The 25688-nt window shown below is 34.7% G+C and overlaps 2 protein-coding genes across 2 annotated transcripts; both read right to left on the minus strand.

Moving 5' to 3' along the window:
• Positions 1–839: 839 nt before the first annotated feature.
• On the minus strand, positions 840–10792 carry LOC128223614 (solute carrier family 13 member 2-like). Its single transcript, XM_052932888.1, has 14 exons — positions 10670–10792; positions 10085–10234; positions 9283–9398; positions 8727–8857; positions 7770–7875; positions 6982–7155; positions 6548–6679; positions 5928–6011; positions 5246–5371; positions 3322–3413; positions 2962–3071; positions 2363–2524; positions 1318–1455; positions 840–917 (listed from the first exon to the last, which is right to left on the minus strand). The coding sequence occupies exons 1-14, from the start codon at positions 10790–10792 to the stop codon at positions 840–842; spliced, it is 1722 nt and encodes a 573-aa protein (XP_052788848.1).
• A 1147-nt stretch (positions 10793–11939) lies between these two features.
• On the minus strand, positions 11940–25411 carry LOC128223615 (Na(+)/citrate cotransporter-like). The gene is made up of 14 exons (XM_052932889.1): positions 25292–25411; positions 20744–20893; positions 19205–19320; positions 18259–18389; positions 17952–18051; positions 16796–16963; positions 16489–16620; positions 15856–15939; positions 15625–15750; positions 15362–15453; positions 15018–15127; positions 14621–14782; positions 14225–14362; positions 11940–12170 (listed from the first exon to the last, which is right to left on the minus strand). The coding sequence occupies exons 1-14, from the start codon at positions 25409–25411 to the stop codon at positions 11940–11942; spliced, it is 1860 nt and encodes a 619-aa protein (XP_052788849.1).
• Between the last annotated feature and the right edge of the window lie 277 nt (positions 25412–25688).

Here is a 25688-nt window from a genome sequence, read left to right on the forward strand (position 1 = left end):
CTACTGCTACTGCTACCGCTACCGCTACTACTACTACTACTACTACTACTACTACTACTACTACTACTACTACTACTACTACTACTACTACTACTACTACTACTACTACTACTACTACTACTACTACTACTACTACTACTACTACTACTACTATTAATTTTACTACTACTACTTCTACTTCTACTTTTACTACTACTACTACTACTACTATTACTTCAACTACTAATTTTACTACTACTACCATTATTACTACTTCTACTACTACTACTACTTCTACATTTACTTCTACTTCTACTTTTACTACTACTACTTATATTGTAAATAGTGTTGCACTTTCGACAAAACGTACGAATACTCATGAATTAGTGTAGCAACCAATTTTCACAGAAGCATAGTTTACACTAACAATATCATATCTGAACAAAAGAAGGCAAAGGGCTTAGTTTTTAATTAAGAACCGATTCATTCAAATGAACTAATGATGATGTGTTTGTAACATTTGATAATAAAGAAATACTGGAATTAGCAAAAGCAGTGTTGTTGTCAGTTTTCAGAAAGTCTTGAAGCTTGTCTAGCTCAAAAATCCTGTAAAGAGTAAAATAACGTGTAGATTTTATGTTTGGAGATATAAGATGTATGTCATCCTTTTAAATTGGAACAGATTACCATGAACTAATAGAGCATAAACATTTGTAGTATTTTGATCAAAATTGTAATGGGAAACTTAATTCTGCTTCAATTACTTAAATTTGTTCTATATAGAGCTCTTAAATAGTGAAACTATCTACTTCTCAAATAAATGCCCACATCAGCAAAAGTGTTACTTAGAACTAATCGAATTACCATGTTCCCCACGTATTAACTGCCAACATCGACATTGCAATACCAATCAGTTTCATTGGAAACCCGGCCATTGCCTGGAAAATACGTAGTGATTTACACATATGTTTATAGTCATGAATAGTAAATCATTTACAGATATGTGGTATGAAGATATCTTAACAATCGGAATAATTAAGATAATAACATAAAATGACATTAAACAAAATAGATCTTTTCTAAAAACACCCACGCACACAAGTGTAAACATTTGTTATCGGTGCATATATCAACTTGAAACTGTGACTAATTTACGTCATCATTTGTGCCCATTAAAAGGGGTAACTTTTGAATTTTCGACAATGGTGTTTGTCCCTGTACTTTCAATGCAAGATTAACCGCGTTAATAACAACTATCAAAGGATCATGATTCCAATAATAAATGACCTATCAATAATGAAATCTCCTCTGCACCGCATAGAAAGACATACAACTTACCATATCTGGTATGGATATATACCCTGTCGCAAACACGATGGCTGTTGGTGGCGCTGCTGTCGGCAGCATAAAGGAAAATGAGCAAGCGGTCGTTGCTGCTATCATCAAGTACAAAGGGTTTATTCCTATGGATACTGACTGAAAAATAAAGTCAATAAAGATGTGTACTGATAAATCGGAATAACAAGACTTTATTCATAACGTTTTTGGTTTATAGCTCACATTTTCTATTTATTTTGTATTCCTTTTTTGAAACGAAAATTGGGAGAAACTTGTGTTGAATGGAAATACAGATTAAACTTAAATTTATGGCGTTCAATGTATAAATGAACTTGTATTTTTATCGCGTTATTAGCAATACCTTTACACATTGATATCAATTTGTTATGTTTTGAAAGATCATTGCGCGCTGAAAAACTTATATTATGAATTTTGTTTTGGTATTTCAATTAAAATCGAACGTGAAGTGGTTCATTTAAACATTTTTCAATGCCAAACTAGTTTTTTGTAACGTAAATTGGCAAATCATACATATTCCTTCTCCTCACATAACATAATTTCAAACGACAACACCAAAAAGGTTGAGTGATTGATCCTCACAAGAGTTGTTTTTGTTATGGCATCCCCAAAATACAATTGCTGGTTTGCGATAAGGAAACGCACTCAACAAAAGATTTTATAAGCCATTATGATTATGTCACAATCGAGCTTAAATCAATAACAGTAAACTAAAGAACAACATTAAATGTCCTGGTGACATCAAGCATACATTTAATTGAATTTTTTTTATCTTAAATGCAAATCAAAAGAAAACACTATCTGTTTACATGGTTGTGTGTGCACCGTCCACATGTCCAGATGACAACGACGAACGAAACACGACAGGAACATGTAAGGTGTTTTAAATTGCATAGATTTTACCAAACATTGTCCCTTACACCAGGTGTGCGCGATATGTCCAGAGGAGAGAACGCCAACTTAATGAACTTATCATTAAGAGTACGTTAAAGGTTCAGCAAATTTTATCGGGTTTTACTTATTTTACCATATCTCTGAGAATCGGAAGGTACAGCTGCGCCGTAGCTGGGTTACTCATCACTTCCGTTGTAAAACCAACCACTATGAGAATCACGAACATCATCACAGTTGGATCCTGCCTGGCGAAGTCTCGAAACAGATTTCCTATCCAGACGGAGAGTCCTGATAACTAAAATATGTATTAACGTAGAGAAACATAGCCCCATGATGGCATAGATTTCATTTTACACGACATTGTTTTGAAGTTCAAGATTTTGATCATGGTTAAAGTGGACTTGCGACGAAATGGTGTTTAATTTTAACGTTAGTTAAAAATAATTAAAGTTTAATTTGAATTTATCCTGCAATGGTTTAGATAGAATCAAACCATTTATAAGCAGGGTTTTCAAAGCTCTTTGTCTTTTTATTCAAAAATAAATAGCGCAATTATGTTAAAATACTTTTTTCCATTTTCAGCAACAAAATCGTACGCGATTTTTTTATACTTCTATTGAAATAAACACTGCACAGGTTATATGATATTGTAATAAGAGTCGATCGCCGTAGTTATTACTAATATACATTTGCAATATGGGAGATTAAAAGACAGCAGTATGTCCTTGGTACCTGACTAGCTCGAGCCATGGCAAAGCCACCACCGACAAGAATAAGGACACCCCACGGTAACCGTTTCGTAACCATCTGCCATTTCAAGATAGGTGTGTAAGACGGACTACCTGAAACAGTACATACATGTGATACAAGCTATAGGACGTTTAATGAAGTTCTTTTTTAAATCGGATGTTATATATACGCTAGTATTTATTGCAATGATTCAGTTCAAACTTTGCAAATATTCAGTACCATATTTGATGTAAATATCTTGTCATATTAGCTTTGATGTATTTTGATGGCAGTTTGGTAGGCGCACGTCAGATATAAGATGATATTTTTGTACATAGGTATTTGTTTATTTGAACTTCGAACCTTGTTGCCAACAGAACAAGTTAGGTCTTTTCTCCGGCAATATGAAGAGCAGAGTACTCAGTAGAATGCATGGCGTTGAATCTGATACCAAACTGTAAACAAAGGCGACAAATTAGTTCATGCATACCGGTGAAAGAGTGAAAAATATTAGTGAATGATAACTTGATCATTTCACTCTGGCTCGAGTGAAATGATAACCCTTGCTCATTCCATTCTGTACTTAACAGACAACTCGGGACTATTTTGTCCATCTTTTAAAAGATTTGCTTCCCTTGACTTTGAAAAAATACATGTATGTCACAAGTACATGTTTGTTGTCGTCTGTAGTGCAGTAATATATACACATTGACCGAATCGTATTGAATTGTCACAATCAAATTATGCAATAGTTTTAATAAAACAAACATTTTTTTGCGATTGATTATAACTATTAAAAAAGAACAAGCTTACCAATTTATGTATGAACTATTTCATGAAAAATACTGTTACAATTGGTAGGTTTCGGTTGAATATTTACTTGGCCACATGTGCTAGTAATATAGTTGATAGACCATTTCTTCCTACAAACTCAATCCGCATACATGTATGCACAAGCATTTTAAATTTGACCAATTTTCAGTTTACATTCATCAGTTCAACAATACATTTTTCTTTTTAAAAACTGTCAAAGTTTGCGCTGCATCCCTCTCAAAAGCATCTTCGGGCACATCCTCGACATTTCCTCTGGGGTCTTCATAAACACTCGGGAACGTGGCATTCAACTTTAATAGATATGAAACTAATTCGCTGTCTCAACAACAAAACATCCTTCGGCTGCACTGAGAATGAATTCACCCCGAAAAAAACCCCGTAAGATCCAGAGTCTGAGAGCGACAGTGACAAGATATACACTACAAAAAATACTAAACACAGACTTCCGTTGCTTTTACGAATACACACTTGTATAAGTCCATCATTATTAATTTAAATCTGTTGAAATTGTTTTTGAATGTACAAAAATGTCACATGCTGAAGTTTCATTGAATTGTATTTCTACGCGATACATTTTTTTTTTATTTACGAAATGCTTTTGCTTAAATACTTGTTTTTTGCCTCATCAAATGTTAAACATGATAGGTTTCGTTGATGGAACTAGGTTTTTTTCTAAAAATAAAATTTCAATTCCAACAACCATTTTCATAAAGTGTGGAACTTTTTTAGTGGAAGGACTGCTTGCGCGAAGAAGAGGTAACTTTGACATAGCGATTATGCCGCAGTTACTTCCCTTCGCAAAGAGGCCACAGAAATTTACACTAGCGGGGAAAAAAACACGATATATGCATGAAATAAAAAGAAAGACTCGTGGTCACAGAAAAATAACATATGCCACTCGTGAAAATATTTTTTCTGTGACCACTTGTAAAATAAAATACGATCTTACACTTAATTCAACAAATATCCTCTATGTATATCTATTTGTGACGTCGTATGCGAAAATAAGCCATTTGGTGTTATTCACGTTTACGCTTACAACAAAACACGGATGATTTTAACAAAGTGAAAATTTACGAAGTACAAAACAAACTTTTGAAAATGTGTTTAATTGAATAGTAGAAGGTTTAAAAACCTTTACAAAGAAGGAGATTACTCCACTTCCGGGGCGAATCGAAATAGTCACATTAGCCTCAACTAGAATTCTGTGTATACTTTCCTTAATAATTTTGCCAGGACGACTTTAAAGTGATTGCTTATTGTATGATTCAACAATATGCTTTTGTATGATGATAGTTCCTGCTTTGGTGGTTACAATACTACAAATGCAAACACTGTATATGTATATTATTGAAATTGAGACCGTGGTTAAAATAACATCAACACAAAAAGGTAAAATACGTGAAATACAGAGTATACTTGGCATCATGGATATAAAGATATGATAACATACCTTAATCCATTATTAACATCTTCATCAATGAACAGCTTGCCCCAACCGTCTATATTTGGAGGATTCCGAAACAACCAAAAGAATACCATGGACACAAAGACGACTACAACTTGAGACTCTGCAAATCTAAAACAATGTAATGTATAAAAAAATTAACCTTTTACAGTGGTATGTCAACAAGAGAAACTGTGGGACTAGCAAGGACTACTAGTTGATGTTATCACAGTATACAGTGCTCTTATCCATCTTTCTTTTTGTAATTGTATACATAGATATAATGAGACACGGCTTTTGTAAATACTTGTTCCAATACCTAGTTAAAACTATATGCGTTTATATCCAGGTCACAAGCTTTTTGTTATGTTTCATAATGTAATGTTTATTTGTTATTCATGACGGAAAATTGCTCGTTTAGCTAATGTTTCTTATCAAACTTTACCTGACTTTAAATAAAAATGCTTGTTTCTAGTATTTTGTATTTTGTTTTGTAAAGCAAGTAGCTATAAGTGATATTTCATTACATGTTTGGGTATTGAAAGTTAATAATGCAAAGCACTTCGATCTTACGAATCAAGATAACATATTCTTATATTTCAAAACTTCAACCAATTTCAATACGCAATTTGTAATAATTTCGTAATGCCTTTTTAGACCTATTAAAACTGTTAAGTGGCATACTTACGACATTCTACCGAGTGACTTTGCTCTCTTTTTGATGGCAGCGTTAATCGCTGCCTTAGTATCAGGATCCATTTTTTTAAAGCAGCTGAAAAGGTCAGTAAATCAAATCATTGCCGTTGTAAAATTACGATGAAAGATCATTATATTGAGGTGTAATTGACAGATAAGGAGATATACTAAATTGTAAAAATCTGCCAATACGCTTGCAGGCTTCCACTTTGATTAAATTATTATTTGATTAAAAAATTACCTATCTGCTAAAGGAACTAACTCCCAGGTTTTATGCTGTCAGTGAATTTGAAACACTTTGTTGAAACTGAGATATTTTACTGACTATTAATTATGAACAAACACCAAACACAATTTGAAGATACTTATTTCACAGATGGCTTTTATTCCAAGTAAAAAATACATATAAAAAGCGTTGCAAACACTTTTTGACAGAAAAGAGCATTTACGATCACATGTTTAATTTGTTATAAGCAATAAATATCTAATTTAAACGTTTCATGATGTTTTATTTATAAAATAAACATTTTCTTCGCATTTTATCCGAACTTGTCTTATTTCGCTATTTTTCCCTATAAAACTTGAATGAGTCCATTTAGTTAATATGATTACCTCAAACCAAGAAATCTGAAGGACAACCATAGCCAGCCGACTATCATTGTCAAAAGCGAGAGAGGAAATCCGAAAGCCATCCAGGAGGTAAATGTTATGGGCGATTCATTCTGATTATAATCTCTGTAGAACCTGTGAACAGTAAAACTGTTTTTGTAAATGTTTTCCTTTTCACTAGGCCTAAATTTCTCAAACTTCTAAAACTTAACAAGTTTAAGTAGCTTATTTTATTTAGCTAAATGTTTGCTTGATCTTTGTTTTTGTTTAGAAAAATAAGTTTAAAGTAAAAAAACAAGTATGTTAATTGTCTAATTTCCATATAATTCATTTCAACTTCGTTTGCATAAAGATGCTGGTCTATTCATCTCTATTTATAAAAATACAAGTTGAAATCGAAAGTTGTAAAGTACTGAAGTAACTCTAGACTCTCATACTTGTCTACGACATCTTTTAATACAAGATTTGGCGGGGTTCCCGTGATTGTTGCCATGCCGCCACAAAATGCACCATATGCAACACAGAAACAAAGCGCCTTGGCCAACGCCTTGTACTCCTTTTCTGCAGTTTTGTCCTTGAATACGGTGTGACTTTCTATATTCTCCTGAAAGCTTTATTTGAGAACAAGTTCATTTTAGCACCACAAACATATGAAGCAATATAACTATGGGCCTAACAAACATTTCTTTCTTTAATCAATGCTTTTATGGAACGTGATCCGTGAATGAATGTGTAACAAGACTTTCAATAAATTAGGCCTTAAAGATACGGAAGTTGTTAAAAAACATTATATTGTAAACAGGTGTTTGATATACGTTCCGGAAGAAATTCTACGGACCACATGCAAGACTCACAAATGTGCGTTTGAATGTTTAAGTGTAAGAAAAACATGTATCGATTATTTTAACACCAAAAAAGGAAACCTACATATCTACTGGATTATTAACAATATGTATTCATACTTTAAACATTTCTTTTATTTCTGCTTCGAGCATCCGGAATACAATATTTTCGATGAGTGTTTTCAAAACATTAAAGGTCAGAGTATTATTTGAAATAAGATCATTAATATGAATTTGTATAATATTGCACTAAAGGGGCGGAAATTGCTTGATTTAATTACGTTGTCCCAATGCCAGTTTTTCCCTTGCTTATAAACACTTGAGCATCAATACAGAAGAAGTATAAAATATTTCAGGGCATTTCGGTTGACAAAACAGGTTACCTCTTTGTGCGAGTCCTTCCATTTTGGATTTCTGAAGAATCGTTTACCGTCACATCACGCATTTCAACCTCATACGTAACAAGCGTTTTGCTTTCGCTTTCTTCGACTGCAAAATATATAATCATAAATGATTGAAGTTACTTTTCCACCACGCGTATACCACCTGTTGCCGCGGTATACACTGCTTAGTTTCGCCATAACCTTTGGCTAAAATGGTACACATGAACATCTCACAAGATAATTATATACAGTTAAGCAATATGATAATATTTCAATGAAACATAAAATCTGCTGACAGACAGCTATTTTCATGAGAAAAAACAATTTTAATATTTATTATAAGTAATTAAACAAAATGTTCCCGTACAGTAAAATCGCTAAAAATTCGCTCCACTCTCTGTCATTGCTTGTGGGTATTCACTAAAGATAAATAAGAAAGGTGGTGGAATCCTCATATCTGTGGCGTAGAAGCGGGAGAGAATCTATTGTAGCTATGCCATCCGACAAAATTATATGTTTACCTGACTGAGCCTCGTCATCCCGGACACTCTCATGCACAACAAGTATGATGAAGATCACTATACGGTAACGACCGAGGAGTTGTTTATCCAGAAAAAGAGAAGCCACTTGGTAAGCACAGTACTCAACAAGTTATTTTTACTTTTTACGTACCCGACTGATCCCAGACTTCCGTGACGTCCATGACAGACTCACACATAGCCAGTATGGCGCGGATCTTTGTGTCGATAGCCGCCTTGTTATTCTTTCGCTTAAGAGACACCACGTGGTACCTTACATCGATATAATGTTGTATGTTCCTGACTTAGCACTGACTTCTTTAATATACTTACATACAGCCAATTGTGATCACATCGTTGACCTTTCGTTGATCAATAGAGAAACCAAGTGGTAACCATGGTTACTATAACTTATTTCATTTCATATATGAGTACGTACCTGATTGAGCCCTAACCTCCCTGACAGACTCACACACAGCAAGTATGATGGGAATCATCATGGCAGTGGCTGACGTGTTGTTGATCCAGAAAGAGAGCAGCCAGGTTGACACCATCGCCCCGAGCATTAACCTGAGTGCATTGTTTAGTCATATGATAAGTTGTACAAGTAGGGATACTTTTCTTTTAACTAAAGCATGGTGACGATTGACAATCAAAGAGACATTAGTGCAGCGAAAAGTAAATACGCTATATGCGGGGGTCCTTTAAGCTGAACAATAGCCGGGATTTGAGTAGGAGAGATTCATGCCCAAAGCTGGGTAAAGGGTTTTAGACCATTTTTGAAATTATTTCATAAATTATTAATATTGATTTCAAGGGACATCGTAATGTATTTCCAAATTTCCGTTCAAAAAGCACCCATAACAACTATACGATAGTCTGAAGTTAATAGCACTCAATCTTGATTTGAAGATTAATTTAGTTAAGCATTTTGCATTTCGTTGCTTACATCCGTGAACTATGATCATTGTAAAAGAAACATTAATTTCCGTTACATCATTGGCTGGGCTCCAACTAGAACCAAAACGTATAGCGAGATTCTATAGTGAAGTCTCGTCTCCTCAAGGGCCAAAGCTATGAGCAGTCCGCCTAGGAGTAGCATGGAAATATCCTGTAAATAAAGGAATGGAATGGGAGAGATTTTGACTGTACCATTACTTATAATTGTCAATGAATATAAATATGACTATATGTATCTAACAATATGTTATCATAATACAATAAACACTGCAGAGATTAGTCCAGCTACATAAATCGTGCGTTGATCTTGTTGAATAGAACACTATTAATCAATATTATGTATTTATGTATTATATTTGAATGAATGAATAAGGGATTAACTGTAATAAACAGTACGTTTTCAACACTGCTAGATTTTGCAGTATTCGATGAAAATACATACGTACGCACTGCACTGGGACTTGTATATATTTCATACCAATCATACAATCGAATTTATAGAGACAAGCCCAGAAGTTGAAAATTATAAAATAAGCGATGTTAAAGCAGCACTCTCACAGATTGAACGTTTTGACAGCTTTTTTGTATTTTGTCTTGGAACGAGCCAATTCTTGCGAAACTTTATGGAAACCAGTTATATAAGACTGTTGACCAAAATTTAGATTGCAGAATTTTATATTTAAGTTCATCAATTGCTTTTTCCAAGACAAAAAATAAAAAGGTTGTAAAAACGGTATATCTGTGAGAGTGAAGCTTTAAGAGGTAGAAAGTAAAGGACCCAAATGACAATAAACTGGAGACACAATCGTATCCTATGTATTATGGAAAAATACTTACCGAAAAGTAAGCTGAGCTTATCGCTCTTGCGGGAGCCACACCCACCATTGGAAACAGGAACACCGGAAACAATGACGTCACTGGTATTGGGATGGCTTCCGTCAACCACATCACAGCCATTACAATAATTACATACGCGCATTTTGATTCCTGAAAGAAACCGTCATACAAGTGAATATTTCCCCCACGCTTAGGTACAGGAATGGTAGACTATATCTTTGAAAAGAGAACAAAGCTCCGTCAAACATTGGTGGATTGTAAACAAGGTCAAATTACCTCCATTTTATAGTGTTATACTGTTGAATACGTGTTTCATTTTTTTTCAAAAAGTACTATAAATGTTATAAGTTATCGGTCGGACACAAAAACGTGGCATATTATGATCTGGAACGCGGTATTAATCCGTAGGTAATTTGAAATTTTGTAAATAAGGTTTATAAATTATCTATGTTTAATGGCAGTGACAATCTGAAAGCTTATCATGACACTTACTTATTTGTAGTTTCTTAATAATTGTATGCGTTAAAATGTCTTTATTTTATATTCACACACTTGTTTATTTTAGGCAAAAGGAAAATACCTTACCTGTTTTAGTTCAGGGGGATAATCCGTCGCCAGCTTTATAGGAAGCACGAAGGCGAGAAATGTCACCCAAATGCATTTAGTTGCGACAAGAGTATTCACAATATTCCGAAGTGAGTTCCTCATAGTCGATGTAATGTAATGTGCTAACCAAAAGGCTTCAATAAAGTAAATGCTTATTTTAAAAGTAGTATGTTTCCAATGCTGAATTATTTTCTCATACTGTGAATCCTTATGCTAAAAGTTTCATCCAACAAAATGTTAATTAATGTATGTACGAATGTTGTGTTTCACTCCATATATGTAAGATCCTTGTAGTTGTGTTATTTGCATATGTTAATATTCAAAATTGTTAACATTCATCTGAGCAATGTCTTATAAATGTTCAACAAATAATCAGACAATATACAATTGAGACCACACCAAAATATGTACATGTCTTGAAATGGAATAGTACTGATAATGAAAGAAGAAATCACGCGTCTGGTACATACAAACATAGTCCTATCATTTTATGATGACCTAATTTTATTTGCCAATACGACGGTAGCAATGACGTACATGTACTGGTCTTTTTAAATTCGATAGCTAAGGTATGCGACCTATAAATAAATGATTTAAAGTCCCCCTATTTCTCACAACTACTTAAGTCTGTTAATTACATGATGAAGCTAAGCTCACTATTTTTCGTTTAAAATTTGTAAACATTTTACTTTTTGGGGATGTTTCGGGATGTTTCTTGAAGTTATTTGGCTGGTTATCACAATAAAACTATTTTTGTGTCAGGTGAAGGTTAGAAATATTCATTAACAAAATAAACCACTTAAGTCTGTTAAGCTTCAGAAGTTTCATGAATCAGGGTCAGGTGTCCCGTATTATTTTGATATCTTTTGAAAGGATTTTAAATGCAGAACAAGAAAATATAAACGTTGTTATAATATTCATCGGCATTGTTATTTAAAAGTTGTAGAAAAAGTTTAAATTAATAATCGCTAAAACAAACACATTTTGCAGCAATTCATCACTTTATTCTTTGTAAGCCCTCTTTACTAACTGATGCTAACCTAAAATGGAACTGTACAGCACAATTCAAATAAAAGTACACTAAGTTATTGGGTTCAGGAGAGTAACTGGGTTCATTCAAAACGTAGGACTTGAAGTGCAAAGAAGTTGATCTATACATAAATATACTACACTTCTTATAAAACAGACATCAAGTATGTTGATGAAACTCAAACAAATGAATATTTTACAGTTCAAAACACGTTAGAACTCAAATCAAAGTCATATTACGAGCACTATCAATGTTTGGCGAGGTTTCGTTTCCCATTAACCACTCACTAGCAGTGGTTGCTAAGGTGGAGTTCATCTGCGTCCCTATCATCGTCCCATCCTGGAGAAAGTCTTGAAGCTTATCCAGCTCAAACAGTTTGGTCCCCCATGTGTTTATTGCCAGCATCGAAACACCGATGCCTATTATCTTCATAGGCATCCCGGCCAGAGCCTGCCAAAACAGAATGATTAATACTATGTAAACTACAAGAACGGGTACAGCAGTCCAGTATATAACGATGGACCAGTGTTTAGAGCTCTGTTAAATTAAACAACATTTTAAACGTCATCATTGCAAACGTTCAATTCTTTACGCTTGCTGAGGTTCATGAAAACCTTTGTGATCTGAAAGGTTTACTACACATTTTGACATATCTGATTCAGTTGCGTTGGTTTCATTTAAATATATCAGCATGTTTTTAAACAGTTTACTTATAAAAGATGACAATGATGCCGTTAGCAACCATGTAAACATCAACACAGTTTTAAGCAATCGGCCCAATGTTATCTATTATTGTAACCTTATGCATATGAATGTATATGTAATCCCGACCTCGAATTCAAACTCAAACGTCAACGCACACAGGGCTTGTGCATTATCAGCGACGTCATTTCCGAAACGTTACACCGACATGTTAAGGACACAAGGATAATGCGTTAATGGGCGCAAGATTTATGCCTAACAAGATTCAACATAAAAAATGTTAAGGGCCACAAGCCTAAGAAGCACTTATCATATTGATGCTATACTGATAAGACGGGCCGTTTCTGAACTGAGTGATGATTGGGATCGACCCTTTAGCACGACTTACTTGACGTACATAACAGTGTTCACAATTCAGAACAAGACCCATGTCAAACTATGATAACGGTGCGTGTTGTGTGCATGGGTGTTCTATTGTTTACCGAAATTCAATGATATTGGCATCAAATTCGATTTAGGTAGTTTATGAAGTTGTGCAACTTCGTCAAATTAAAGTCAAATATATCATTTGTGCGCAGTAACAGTAATTATAGCCCAAGTGTCATTACATATCCTTGATCTAGACTATTCTTTGTTTGCCTGCATACTCTTCTTAGGCTAATGTTTCCGGAGATGAAGCTTCTATCACTGTTGCATGCAATGACATGGAATGTTATTTTGACATTCACAATTCAATAATGTTTAGTATTAATTAGTCGAGATTATTCCTCCGTTCACTAATTCGGTACTTTTTGTAGCAATGAAGTCGATACCAGTTTGACTAATGGTTGAGTTTTTGAAAAATCATTTAATTTATTAATATTAAATCATAGGTAAAATGATATTAGCGAATAAAGGCATTCGACAACATACCAAATATGTGGTGTATACTGACTACCTATTAAAATGAAATCACAAGACGATCGCATTACGTTTTTGAATCTGACTTTGCCATTAACATTTGATAAGGAAACACTCTAATTTAAGCCTAGCGAAATTTAAGTACAGTGCAATATACAAGAGTATGGCCTACCATATCAGGTACAGATACAGGGCAGTAAGAGGAGCAGCTACTGATAACAAGAAGTACAGTGCAATATACAAGGGCATTCCTTACCATAGCAGGTATAATAGGGCAATTAGTATTGCGTTTTGATTTGGGAGGTTGTATTCGAGTGGATTTTTGCATTTTGGGATTTCAAGAGTGGTATAAAAATCTGCAGAAATTCCACGAGAGCCGAATACGACATACCGGATCAAAACGCAGTACTAATAAACCTTTTATTATATACATGTATTCATAATAATTTTTTAACGACGGACTATTTTGTTTTATGACGTCATTTTAACATCGCGCAACGATACTTGTTATGACGTTACGTCACAAGAGTGGAAACGGCTGTATTGCACTGGAGTGGAATACAGACTACCGTATTTTGCGATATGTATTGCCTGTGGATTTATGATGGGTGTATAATAAATATAAATATCCAGTTGCACAATGTAGGAATGGAGAGCCTCTACCGGTTACATAAAACATGTTACAGTGCAATGTTAAAAGTTACGGGGTTAGTAGGTGACACGATATGGGATATAAGGGACAAAGGAAACAATATCGGGTAAGAGCAAAGTTCGAAACCGAATATGGTTTCCTGCGCCCCGTATATCCCATATCCCATATCTTGTCACCTACTTACCCAATGCCAGTCTTCGACCTACAACAGTGGGTCATTCATGATGTGATATACAATAATATGTTTTACCATATCAGGTATTGATATATATCCAGTTGCAAACACAATGGCAGTAGGAGGAGCAGCTACTGGTAACATGAAAGCGAACGAACAGGCAATCGCACTAGTTATCATCAAATACAGGGGGTTGATCCCGACAGATACAGACTGGAAAAAGCAACGGATCGTTTAATGCCTTTAAGAAAATATAAAGTTGACTTTCTACATGGAAAAAAAGAACGCTCACATATTAAGAATTATACGTCTTTAAGATTTGAAGATCATATTTTAAAGCATTAATAAAAAAAATTATAACGAGATTATGTACTATGCATCATGCTTTTTCAGCAGATTTGGGTTAGCCTTCCGAATAAAGGCATATTTTTATTTGTTAGTGAAATATCAAATTAGTGTTAAGTCGAGTACCATATCTCTTAGTATCGGAATAAAAAGCTGAGCGGTTGCTGGGTTACTCATCACTTCTGTTACCATGCCCACAACAACTAGGATTATCGCGTTAAGAACGATCGGTTCTGACTGTCCGAACGCTTTGAATTCATTTCCAATCCACACGGATAATCCTGATATCTGAAATAAAATATGTATATTTGTTTTCAAAATATACATAAACCCGTGCATTTGCATTTTCGTGGTACAGTACAAAACAATAGATCGATAACAAATAGACTCAATTATGAGTTTCATATGTAAAGAATTTTTTTGTTGTAAACCAATATATAAGCGTTAAAGAAACAAAATGCAATCCACTGAGTGTATGCGGTTTCCACAAGGTATAAATTATTATGTTGGGTGTTGGTCTTGCCTGACTGGCTCTAGCCATTGCAAACCCTCCGCCCACTAAAATCAACACGCCCCAGGGTAGCTGTTTTGTTACCATTTGCCATTTCAGAATCGGCGTATAAGATGGGATCCCTATAAAATGAGAGAGATGATATATCTACACCTGTTATTTCCACGCAAGGCATCCTAAGACAATATAAACCATGTTTATTAATAGAAACACTATCACTGGATTAAACGTATATATATATCTTAAATTCTTAATATCTAAGTAGTCATAATATTTCCTTTATTTTCAAAACAAAATGAACGTTTGCATTGCATAAATTATTAAAATGATGTATGGACACATATTTAGTTTATTACCATCACTCCAACAAAGGATGTTAGGTTTTTTCTCTGGCAAAATAAACAAAAGGGTGCTAAGAAGAATACAGGGTGTGGAATCTGAAACCAAACTGAAAACAGCAACAACAAAGTAAGCTCAGGGAAACATGAAGCGAAGCCTGTCAATAAATACAATTGAGATTTTGATGCAAACACTTGTTATCATACTTGGACAAAGTGTTTGATTGGAAAAGATGATATAGTACAATACATGAAGGCCTGATAATAAGAGATTCGTCTACCTCAATCCATTATTTACGTCTTCATCTACAAAAATCTTCCCCCATCCGTCAATATTTGGCGGATTTCGAAACAGCCAAAATATCACCATGGAAACAAACACGATAACGACTTCTGTTTCTGCAAATCTAAAACGCAAACAATTAAATAAAATATTATTAAGCTGTTTAATGTGAAATTCATTTCAAACACGAAATTTCTGTTATAACTCGTATAACAAAGTGTTTACGCACGATATAGGCCCAAGTGCTTTGGCACGTTTACGAATAACACCATTTATTGCCGCTTTAGCTTCCGGATCCATCCGACGAAAGCAGCTGCAATACAAACATAAAATATGTGTAAATGACCTCTTCTTATAGTAATTGGTCACTCAATTTTGACAAAAAAAAATAAAAAAAATTCAGTTGTTTATGACCACTTTCTTAGTTTGATTAAATAATGCAATGAGTTCCATGGTTCCATTGTATGATATATGTGTTGTATGTGCTAACAATCAAGTGTAATATAGCTTCGTTAAGAATGGCATGCGGATCAAAAAACATAACTAAAACATATTTGATGAATAAAGATGAGCGGAGTTCAGTTCATATGTCCTAAACAAAAAGGACGCAAATGGCATTTATTACACTTGCTCAGGGCCCAACTACATTAAATGTACTCATTTCAGTTTGGTTAACATACTACTAATGGAATAAATACTTTTTCTAGAATAATGAATTATTTATACTTATTGTCATTTGATTCTTCAATGTATTTATACCAATCCTCTATTCTCTTTTGCAAATATTGATTATCAACATTCATTTTCTCAAGTGTTATTAAAAGCAACACAATTGTGCTATTCACATGGTTTCCATTCTCACCTTGATCCCAGAAATCTAAAAGCGAGCCAAAGCCATCCAATTACCATTGTAACAAGTGACAAAGGAAAGGCAAATACGATCCAAGATGTAAAAGAAATCGGCGATTCATTCTGACCATTATCTCTGTAAAGCCTGAAACAAATATACATTAAAACTAATTAAAGGTCAATATAACTGCTATTTGACGAGTTAGAAAATTCCTACTGTACTGTAGATACCAAGAAAATGGTAATTAAAATCCAAATCCATTAAATGAAAACACTGGTGAGATGGTATTGCAAAGCTAATTGCACGAAAGATACCATACTTGTCTACAACATCTTTCAGCACAAGATTTGGTGGCGTGCCAGTGATTGTGGCCATTCCACCACAGAAAGCACCGTATGCAACGCTTAAACACAGCGCCTTTGCCAATGCCTTGAACTCCTGCTCTGCATGTTTGTCAGTAAATACTTCCTCGTCTTGCGATGGCTTTCTAGGGAAAATATATAAAACAACACCATCAGTACCAAAGGTGCTCGTCACATTGCCTGTATACAGTAATACATATTTTTTTTATTTTTTTTTAAATATTTATTTTTTATTTTTTATTATTTATTTTGGTCAAAATAGTGAATATATCTCATCTAAAAAAATATTCCACAAGTTTTCATGAAAGAAAATTAGTATAATATATCAATAAATATAAGGTAAACATGTGCAAAATATCATCAATTCCAAACGGACCTAATCAATAGAGCATAGTTCCTAAAATATTTCAGATAATCTAATAAATTTTACTGTTCTGATAAGGTAAGATTCCCATCTAGAAGAACAATATAACTTTTATGCTAGTAAGATTGACCTTTACGGCATATTCAAACAAATGCACCGACCAGAAGCTGAAATTCGCCATTACGAAAGAACCGGGAGATTGAAAAACAACGGATTTTCCCCCCTAAAACACGTTAAAAACAGACTGACATGCAAACTTTCCGTATGCATTACAAAGAGAAGCTTAAAATATCATTCCTACCGTTAAAAAGTCGTTGAGTAAGACACGTATTAATCCAAATAGAACGTTTTTTGTTGCAGTATTTCTACTTTTACTTTGGATAACATTTGAATGTTTTTCAGTAAAAACAAAATAAAAGAAATATGTATTGCTGTATTTTGGCAATGTGACGAGCACCTTTGATCAGTACCATCACATCTTTTTAGGGACTTAGCTGAGATATATTTCATTAATCGTTTTACAGTACAAACTTTATCTAAAGGATAAATATACGAGTTGAAATACCGGGGCCGGTGACATTTATACCGTTTTCTAACGGGAAATGATACATGCGACATTGCCATTTCTCCAAGCACCGGATACAGGCATACAACATTCTGAGAAAGTCGTTCAAAATGTTTTATTTTTTTATATATTGACTTTTAACAAGCTACTGATAAATATTCAAATTATAATAATCATTTCAAACTTGTTAGTAACGTGGTTTTCGTCCTCTTTGCACGTTTGATTGATGGTGATCTCCACCTGATCGTTTGAGTCGTACGTCACCAGAACAGCCTCCTCCTCGGCTTAACGTTGTAAGTGAAATGAAAAAATTTATTTAAGGAACAAATCTGCTCCCACTTAGTTTAACAATGTAGATTTAGATGTTATTTCATTTTCATTGATGTATCACCGTGGAAACAAACTCGTAATCTTTACATTACATATTTTATGTAGAATTTTATTATTTAACTTTCAAAAAAAGCGAATAAACCAAACCAAACCAAACAAACCTGACTGTGCTCTGACTTCTTTGACAGACTCACACACGGCCAGTATAATTGGAATCATCATGGCGGTCGCTGACGTGTTGTTGATCCAGAAGGAAAGAAACCACGTTGTAACCATGGCGCCAAGCATTAACCTTTAAGTGAAATATCTTTCAACAGTGCCAAAGTACATGTTAAGCCAGAAACTATTTTGTTGGCTACAATTAATTTAGAGTCAGTATCAATTTGTTCAAGTTAGCTAACTTTAATCTGCATTTTCACGAATAGACAGTTTTTACAATTTTGGAATTGTTGTTTTAGAGTCATCTGATTTAAGTATTAACGCCTTTAATTCAGTCATGTAAGATAACTCACAATAAAACAGATCTCGATTGTTTGAAAACAGTCACATTTTCATTTTTCCTTAAAGCTTTAGTTATTCTTTTAGCCCTAAAACTATCAATATGAAACTGCAATCTAATCTTAAGTCATCTATCTTAAATCAATGTTATCCAGACATTCACGAAAACATTTGCTCATTTCAAGACGAAAGATAAAACGGCCAATCTGTGGGAGTGCAGGTTTAAACACTACTGCTCCTTCATAATTTCTAAATGCGATTTCATCAGCAAACGAATATTCTTTAAATAACTTTCATATTCCGACGAAGAATACACATATTGTACAAAACGACGCTTGTGGTTGGCGTTTTATTGCGATAAAATGTATATGACGTCGATTAAAAAAGAGTTTTTATCATAATTTTAGAGTTGGATTACGCTTCAAGATAAGATATGCAAATAATGTTAGTAGGTATAAACAATAAATGTTTTCCATTGCGGCTGAAATATCTATGAACGTTTGGTTTCCAACTGACAAAATGTTTTCAGACAAAGGTGAACCGCGATTCTCAAAATTAAATCCTTAAATACATGAGCAAGCAGTTATATCTATGACCAAAAAGACATACATGATAGGTTGAGCTCCAACAAGGACGAGGACGTACAGGGATATCCTGGTATGAAGTCTAGTCTCCTCTAGCGCCATAGCAATAAGTAGACCTCCTAGTAGCAGCATCGATATGTCCTAAACAAAAACAGTATTGCTTATAAGAATGCTTAAGCACGAACAAGAACGATAACGTCAAGAGATATCCTGGTTCGAAGTTAATCTCCGCCAGGGCCGTAGCAATAAGCAGACATACAAGGAGCAGCATCGATGTGTCCTGCAAAAGCAGTGTTGATGACATGTATAATATTGCTGACCTCGAACAACAACGATAACGTAGAGATATCCTGATATAAACTCTTCCAGGGCCATAGCAATTAGCATACCTTCAGGGAGCAGCACCGATTGTCCTGGAAACAAGATAAATTAAGAAATTGAAATGGTAAACACAGGGTATGGTGATGTCCGGCAAAGGTCGGGGATGAAGACATCCTGATATAAAGTATTGTAAGCGTAATTATCAGAGCGATGAGCAGGCCTATGAGGAGCAGCATCAATGATGTCTGAAAAATAGGGTTGATTATATGACTGACATCTAACAATGACGAACAAAGATATCCTTGTACGACGTCTTGTCTCACTTTGTGCAATGACAATGAGCTGACCCCAAGGAGTAGATTCGATACAGTTATCCTGAAAATAAAGCTCATCATAATCATAAAAACAACTATGCTCCCAAAATGCAAGCCAATTTGTAATTCCGCATTAATTTATATATTAAATTAATAGTAATTTATTGCATGAGAAAACATTTGACAATGAAAATATCAAAAATTTAATACTAAGCAAAAGTGTTTTAAAAACACTCAACAATAAGAGTTATACATAATGTATAATGCATTTTTCAAGTAGAAAAACAACATAATACTGGAAGTTGTAGAGAAAGACTAGTGAGAGAACGGTGCCAGCATAATATGTATGTGGGGTAAGTCATAACCGACCTCTCCACCAAGTTTGAGAATGGTGAAGCCTTATTCTGATCGGACAATGATTTTGTGTACAAGCTCACTGTGGTCTTGACTCTTGATCCACTGATCTCAAAATTAACGGGAGTCATATGAATATCATTACCAAACTCCCTTCCATTTTTGAAGATTGTAGGTCTAAGCATACTCTAGTTTTTAATTGGACAAGCCCTTTGTGGTGAAAACGAGTTTCTTTAGTAAAATGCTACTATATACAGTAACAAAAAATGTTCTATTAATAAATGTCGCCACCATCATTATAAAATATCATTATATTATTTTAAAACATAGCTATCTCTTGACGTTAAATCTTAAATTAAGGGAAGTGTAAAGTGTACACTGTATCTAACGATACACTATGTGTTTTAGCGCTTTAAATTTCAAAATCAGTATTCATTATACAAATGTTTTTGTTTTTTTATTATATGGGCTTTTTTCATTTTAATATAAAGTCCAATGTGAATGACCACTGATGAAATATCCTATATTTACTATAAAGTCTTGAAAGTATTTGAAAACGCTAGGCGAGTCCCTACTGTAAAGTAAGCTGAACTGATCACTCTTGCAGGAGCCACGCCCACCATTGGAAACAGGAACACAGGAAACAGTGACGTCACTGGTATTGGAACAGCTTCCGTCAACCACATAACGGCCATTACAATGATCACGTATGCGCACTTGGATTCCTTAAAAGAAAACATAATTTTGTTCCTAACACGAGATCAGCTGAACAGAATTGTTTGTTATTTCACGGTGTACCATGATAAGATTAAAGAATCACACCCATAAATAAGCTAGTTCTCGTCATAAACTATTAATGTTAAATCTTGATTACCAGTGACCCGTGCACTTTATGTATCATTTGAAAGGCACTTACTTTAATACTAAAATAGGGTTAATACATCTTTTTGAGGTCGTTACCAGCTGCAAAAGGTCCGCAAAATGGTGTACAGCCCGAGTACGTAGTACAAGGGTTGTACACTATTTTAAGGGCCTTTGTAGATGGTAACGACCGAAACAAAAGGTGTATTATCGCTATTATTGCATCAAAATACACACAAAGAGAAACGTTTGTGTTTAAATAAAAAAGTTAGTTCAAAATAACCTTCATGACAGATACTTGTGTGACGTCACGAGTGATGTCATTGAAAAAGTTTTACATTATGCTCGATAAGGGCGGCAACATAACTCGGCAGTTGCATTTTTGTTTTGGCGCCATTTTTAGCAGTGTTCATTCGATTGGAAAGTGTGTGTTTTTAAACTGACTTAATTACTTGGATTATTTACACACAATACCTATTTGGTAATCGAATAATTACCGATATATCCCTACTTTATCATTAATTTGTTTTGACAACTAATTTAAGGCTGAAAAAATGTCAAATGCTCTTAAAAAAATGTACAGCAGCTTCAACATCAGAAAAAAATAAATACTTGAAATTTCTTTGTTCATCGCATACGACGTAATGGAATCATGTCCATATAAGTCGTTTGTTCTGAATAAAATCGACAGAATTAACACAAGTTCAGGGGAGTTAGACGTTTTAGACTTAAGTTAGTGCTTTTAAAGCAAACAAATAGTCAACACAACTGCAGAAATACTATCTAGTAAACACACATCGGCTTGCCAGGAAAGACAACTCGGAAGAAAATGTGTAAGTTAAATGCGATTTATTTCATTTGTTGATATTTGTATACAGCTATATATGCTGAAATTTATTTTTGTGCAAAGGCTGACATCGTTGTCCTACTTTCGGTCAGAAACCATGTCTCTCAGCAGCCATTGTTATGATGCCAACCCTAATAGTGCTTATTTAAAACAAAACGCCGGTTATTAACGGCACGTGAATTTACTGAATAATGCACGTCTTCTACCGATAACGCCCGTGTTTTTGCATTTTAACACACCACGATAACGGACCGAAAACACACATTTTATGCAATAATACGTAATATTAATCACTGAAAGTTCATTATAAATGCAATCATAACAGTTTTTAAATGTCATATAAGGGCAAATAACTGCTTCAATGTTTTAGCTAAATCATGACGTGATTGCCTCCCTTATACACATACAGCAGATACGTCACTATTGTATGTGTATACAAAACATCAGACGACAGGAACTGTCAGCAGGTAAAAATGTCTCGTTACCTCGGCTAACGCCTCGGATGACATTCTGCTCTCGGGTTGACAATATCAATGTCGAACATGCTGCCATATGATATTTATATACTATTTCATGAACTGCATTTATGCAAAGCAAATGTTATTTTGTGATATTCGGCTTGTCATCTGCGCAGGTAATTCCTCGGTCACAAATCAAATCCGGCCGACGTTCTATGATCGGCCGACGTATTTTTCGCTCATCGGGCTGGTGGCCGGCCGATGATCGCACGGACATCGGGGCATTTTTGAGCGTCGGGCGGCGGCCAGACTAAATTTTAGTCTCACTTAAAATTCAACCCGACGTCGGGGTCTGGAAAAAATCGTGGCGAGATCGGATCAAGATCGGACGATCATCGCACGGAAATCGCCTGGTGATCGCCCGACATCGGGGCCATTGTACATGCGCTAAGAAAAATCAAGGTGTGGTTAAGCGACGTTTAAATCGGCCGGCGATCGTTTGATTGCCGGATGGCCTCCGTCCGATTACGGACGGACGCCGGACGGTGCCCGTCAGGTGCCCGCCCAGAGACCGAAGGACTCCGACCAGTTATTTTGCAGATCACGTGGGTAGGTATGTCCCGGCCTGCATCTTCAGTTTCTCATTTTCAGTCAAGATGCCGAGAAGGTTAGTCGTTTCACGGCCAGAGACTCTCCCTCCAACAGCTGATCAGCCTGTGGAACTGCATTATCAGGAGAAGGAAGAAGCATCGCAGCAACAGGTAACTGTCGAGCAGAATGAAGCAATTGCCCAGTGTTTTTTTTTTTGAAGAAAATCCAATCTTTTATGACCTGACACACAAGAATTACAAAGACAGGATGAAGAGGGCTGCCCTCCTCAAATTTGGCGACCAGATAGGAATAGAATCCTGTCTGCGAATGAAAGATTGTGGGATTTATAAATTATTTATATACCATTTTCCAGGTTGCGCGCAGCAGTCACCTCGCGGAGTGCGACCGGCGCCCGGCCGATGCCCACCAGATTGCCATCCGGACATCGTGCGATTCATTTAAATTTTCCGGCATCCTTGTGGCCCTCGAACAATACCAGACCTTCCGATTAATAACACGATGCTCCACCCAAAGGTTTTCCCAAACTGTCAGATTGCCGGCCGATCATCAGAAGGTGCCCTTTTGTCCAACCTTCAGTGCCACTCATCGGACAGCGACCTGCTCCGACGTGTATAGTCCATCCGATGCCTCGAGTTCGGACGCATCGGCCGGGTGATTTGAGACCGAGGCATAAAACGGGTAGGTGTTTGTTCTGTTATTTATAACCGGACAAAGTATTCGACAAAAATCATTTGTCATCATATAATACAATATTTAATAAATCCAGGTACAACTACCTTAACTCACACAAGATTTGCTTACTTACAAAATTCGTGAGCTAATTCAATACATTCTATATGACGACTCGTGACAGATCCTATATATATGTATGACACGTAGGATACTTTTTGAGTTCAGTGTAAGGTCGTATTTCAATTCCCGTGGGTCATAAAAAAACATATTTTCACGAATCATGGTGAAAAACACGATTGAAATAATGTTTTTTTCTTTGATAACGAGTTAAATTAAATACGATCTTACACTGAAATCAACAATATTTTAAGTATCTGTTATGTAATTTTCGTAGTTGTATTGGTATTTTTAATGTTTATCAATTAATCGTATTGTATTGGATTTTTTTATTATTTAACAATGAACTTTTAATATGGCATATATGTTCAAAATGATACAAGTTAATGCACGAAATTATTTTTTACATTGAACAGAGCGTTTAATAGATGACCAAAATAACGCTGGTCGCCATTTACTGAATGAACATTGAAAGTTTTAAATTGATCAGTATGATTCGTTTGTAGGCGGTTTGTTAAAAAAACGTGTCTTAAATGTAGATAATTTTATGGCGGGAGAGGTAATGAAAATCAGTATATTATTGTTGTGTGTTATTTGTATTGTACGAAAGCAAATGCTGAAACATACCTTTTGCGTTTTATCTTTAATAAGGATTGTTGGGATAAGAGTGAGGTTTGTGCACATAAACTGGTTTAAACCCCCAGTAAATTTGCATTTTACTGACCGTTCCAAGGCGGTATCTAACCATTCTTGATAAACATACCAATTATATATATATATATATATATATATATATATATATATATATATATATATATATATATATATATATATATATATATATATATATATATATATATATATATATATATATATATAGTATTTATGCACTGTGCTGTTTGTAGAGTTTTGTGCTGTTTTCTGTTTCTTGTTTGTAATTTTGTGTTCTTGTCTTTGGCGTTTGCCCATTGCCACAAAACCGGGTTTATGTTTACACGTTTTGCTTCTGAGCATGTTTCTGTAGCTTTTTGCATAAATATTTAAGCATAAGCAACATTTTTTTTCAAATACTAAATCATTATTTTTGGCTTCATTTACTTGTTCAATTTAGTTTTGACCAAAGGGGAATGTTACAACACTTGATCTTTAAAAAAGTTCTTAAAGTTGATGTTTCCCCTCATTAGTTTGCAGTGAAAATATCAAACTGATATATTAGCTGTTGTTATTTCATTGACAAAGCTACATATTTCATCTAATTGCATGAAAAAATATCTAAATTTAGATAGAGCGTGTATATGGTAGCCTTCATCCTAAATGTTCCCGCTTTTAATGTTATCATTGGTGAAATAGATTGGTCAGCTACTCTAATCAACAATTCATGTCGTTTTAATTTTACATAAAAGTACTAAGTCTACATATACAGTTGGTTCGAAAGATATTTACTTCAGCATACAGCTGTCTGAACAATCGATGACAAGTAAATTAGATGCTACTACATAATAAACAAGTTGTTTTCCAAAATATTAAATTCAAACTTCCCGCCTACATTAACTTACCATTTTCAACTCAGGATCATAGTCTGTCAATAGTTTTAACGGAAGAACAAATGCCAAAAAAGTAATCCAAACACATTTCGTAGCAATTAGTGTATGGAAAATTTTCCGGAAGATAGCCATTTTGTCAAGTTTTGAAATACACCCTCGTTATGTTGCAACAACGGACACGTTCCGAGTGCAATACACCTGTATAAATCAACGGTACATACGGTCAATTTGATTATAACTTTAATAATTAAAAGACCCAAAACTACTTTAAAGTATCATTCGATTACTCTTTTGTAAACTTAATCGTAAATGAACGATGTGTTCCTAAAGCTGTCTCAATGCATACTAGTCATTATATACAGTAAATCGCCCTCACCCAAAAATCTGTTAATTATGACGTATGCCTGCA

Source organism: Mya arenaria, chromosome 17 (genome assembly GCF_026914265.1).
Source record: "Mya arenaria isolate MELC-2E11 chromosome 17, ASM2691426v1".
In the NCBI taxonomy this organism is placed as follows: domain Eukaryota; kingdom Metazoa; phylum Mollusca; class Bivalvia; order Myida; family Myidae; genus Mya; species Mya arenaria.

Excerpts from the sequence above, each read along its gene's own strand:
- LOC128223614 (XM_052932888.1), bottom strand. The coding sequence starts at position 10,792 with ATGAGGAACTCACTTCGGAATATTGTGAATACTCTTGTCGCAACTAAA. Across the intron at positions 7,876-8,726 it reads GGAGGTTAGGGCTCAATCAG|TCGAAGAAAGCGAAAGCAAA; the intron begins GTACGTACTCAT and ends TATATTTTGCAG. Across the intron at positions 5,372-5,927 it reads AAGTCACTCGGTAGAATGTC|ATTTGCAGAGTCTCAAGTTG; the intron begins GTAAGTATGCCA and ends ACATTGTTTTAG.
- LOC128223615 (XM_052932889.1), bottom strand. The coding sequence starts at position 25,411 with ATGGCTATCTTCCGGAAAATTTTCCATACACTAATTGCTACGAAATGT. Across the intron at positions 16,621-16,795 it reads CTGAAAGATGTTGTAGACAA|GCTTTACAGAGATAATGGTC; the intron begins GTATGGTATCTT and ends TATTTGTTTCAG. Across the intron at positions 12,171-14,224 it reads ATATATCAATACCTGATATG|GCTCTGGCCGGGATGCCTAT; the intron begins GTAAAACATATT and ends CTGTTTTGGCAG.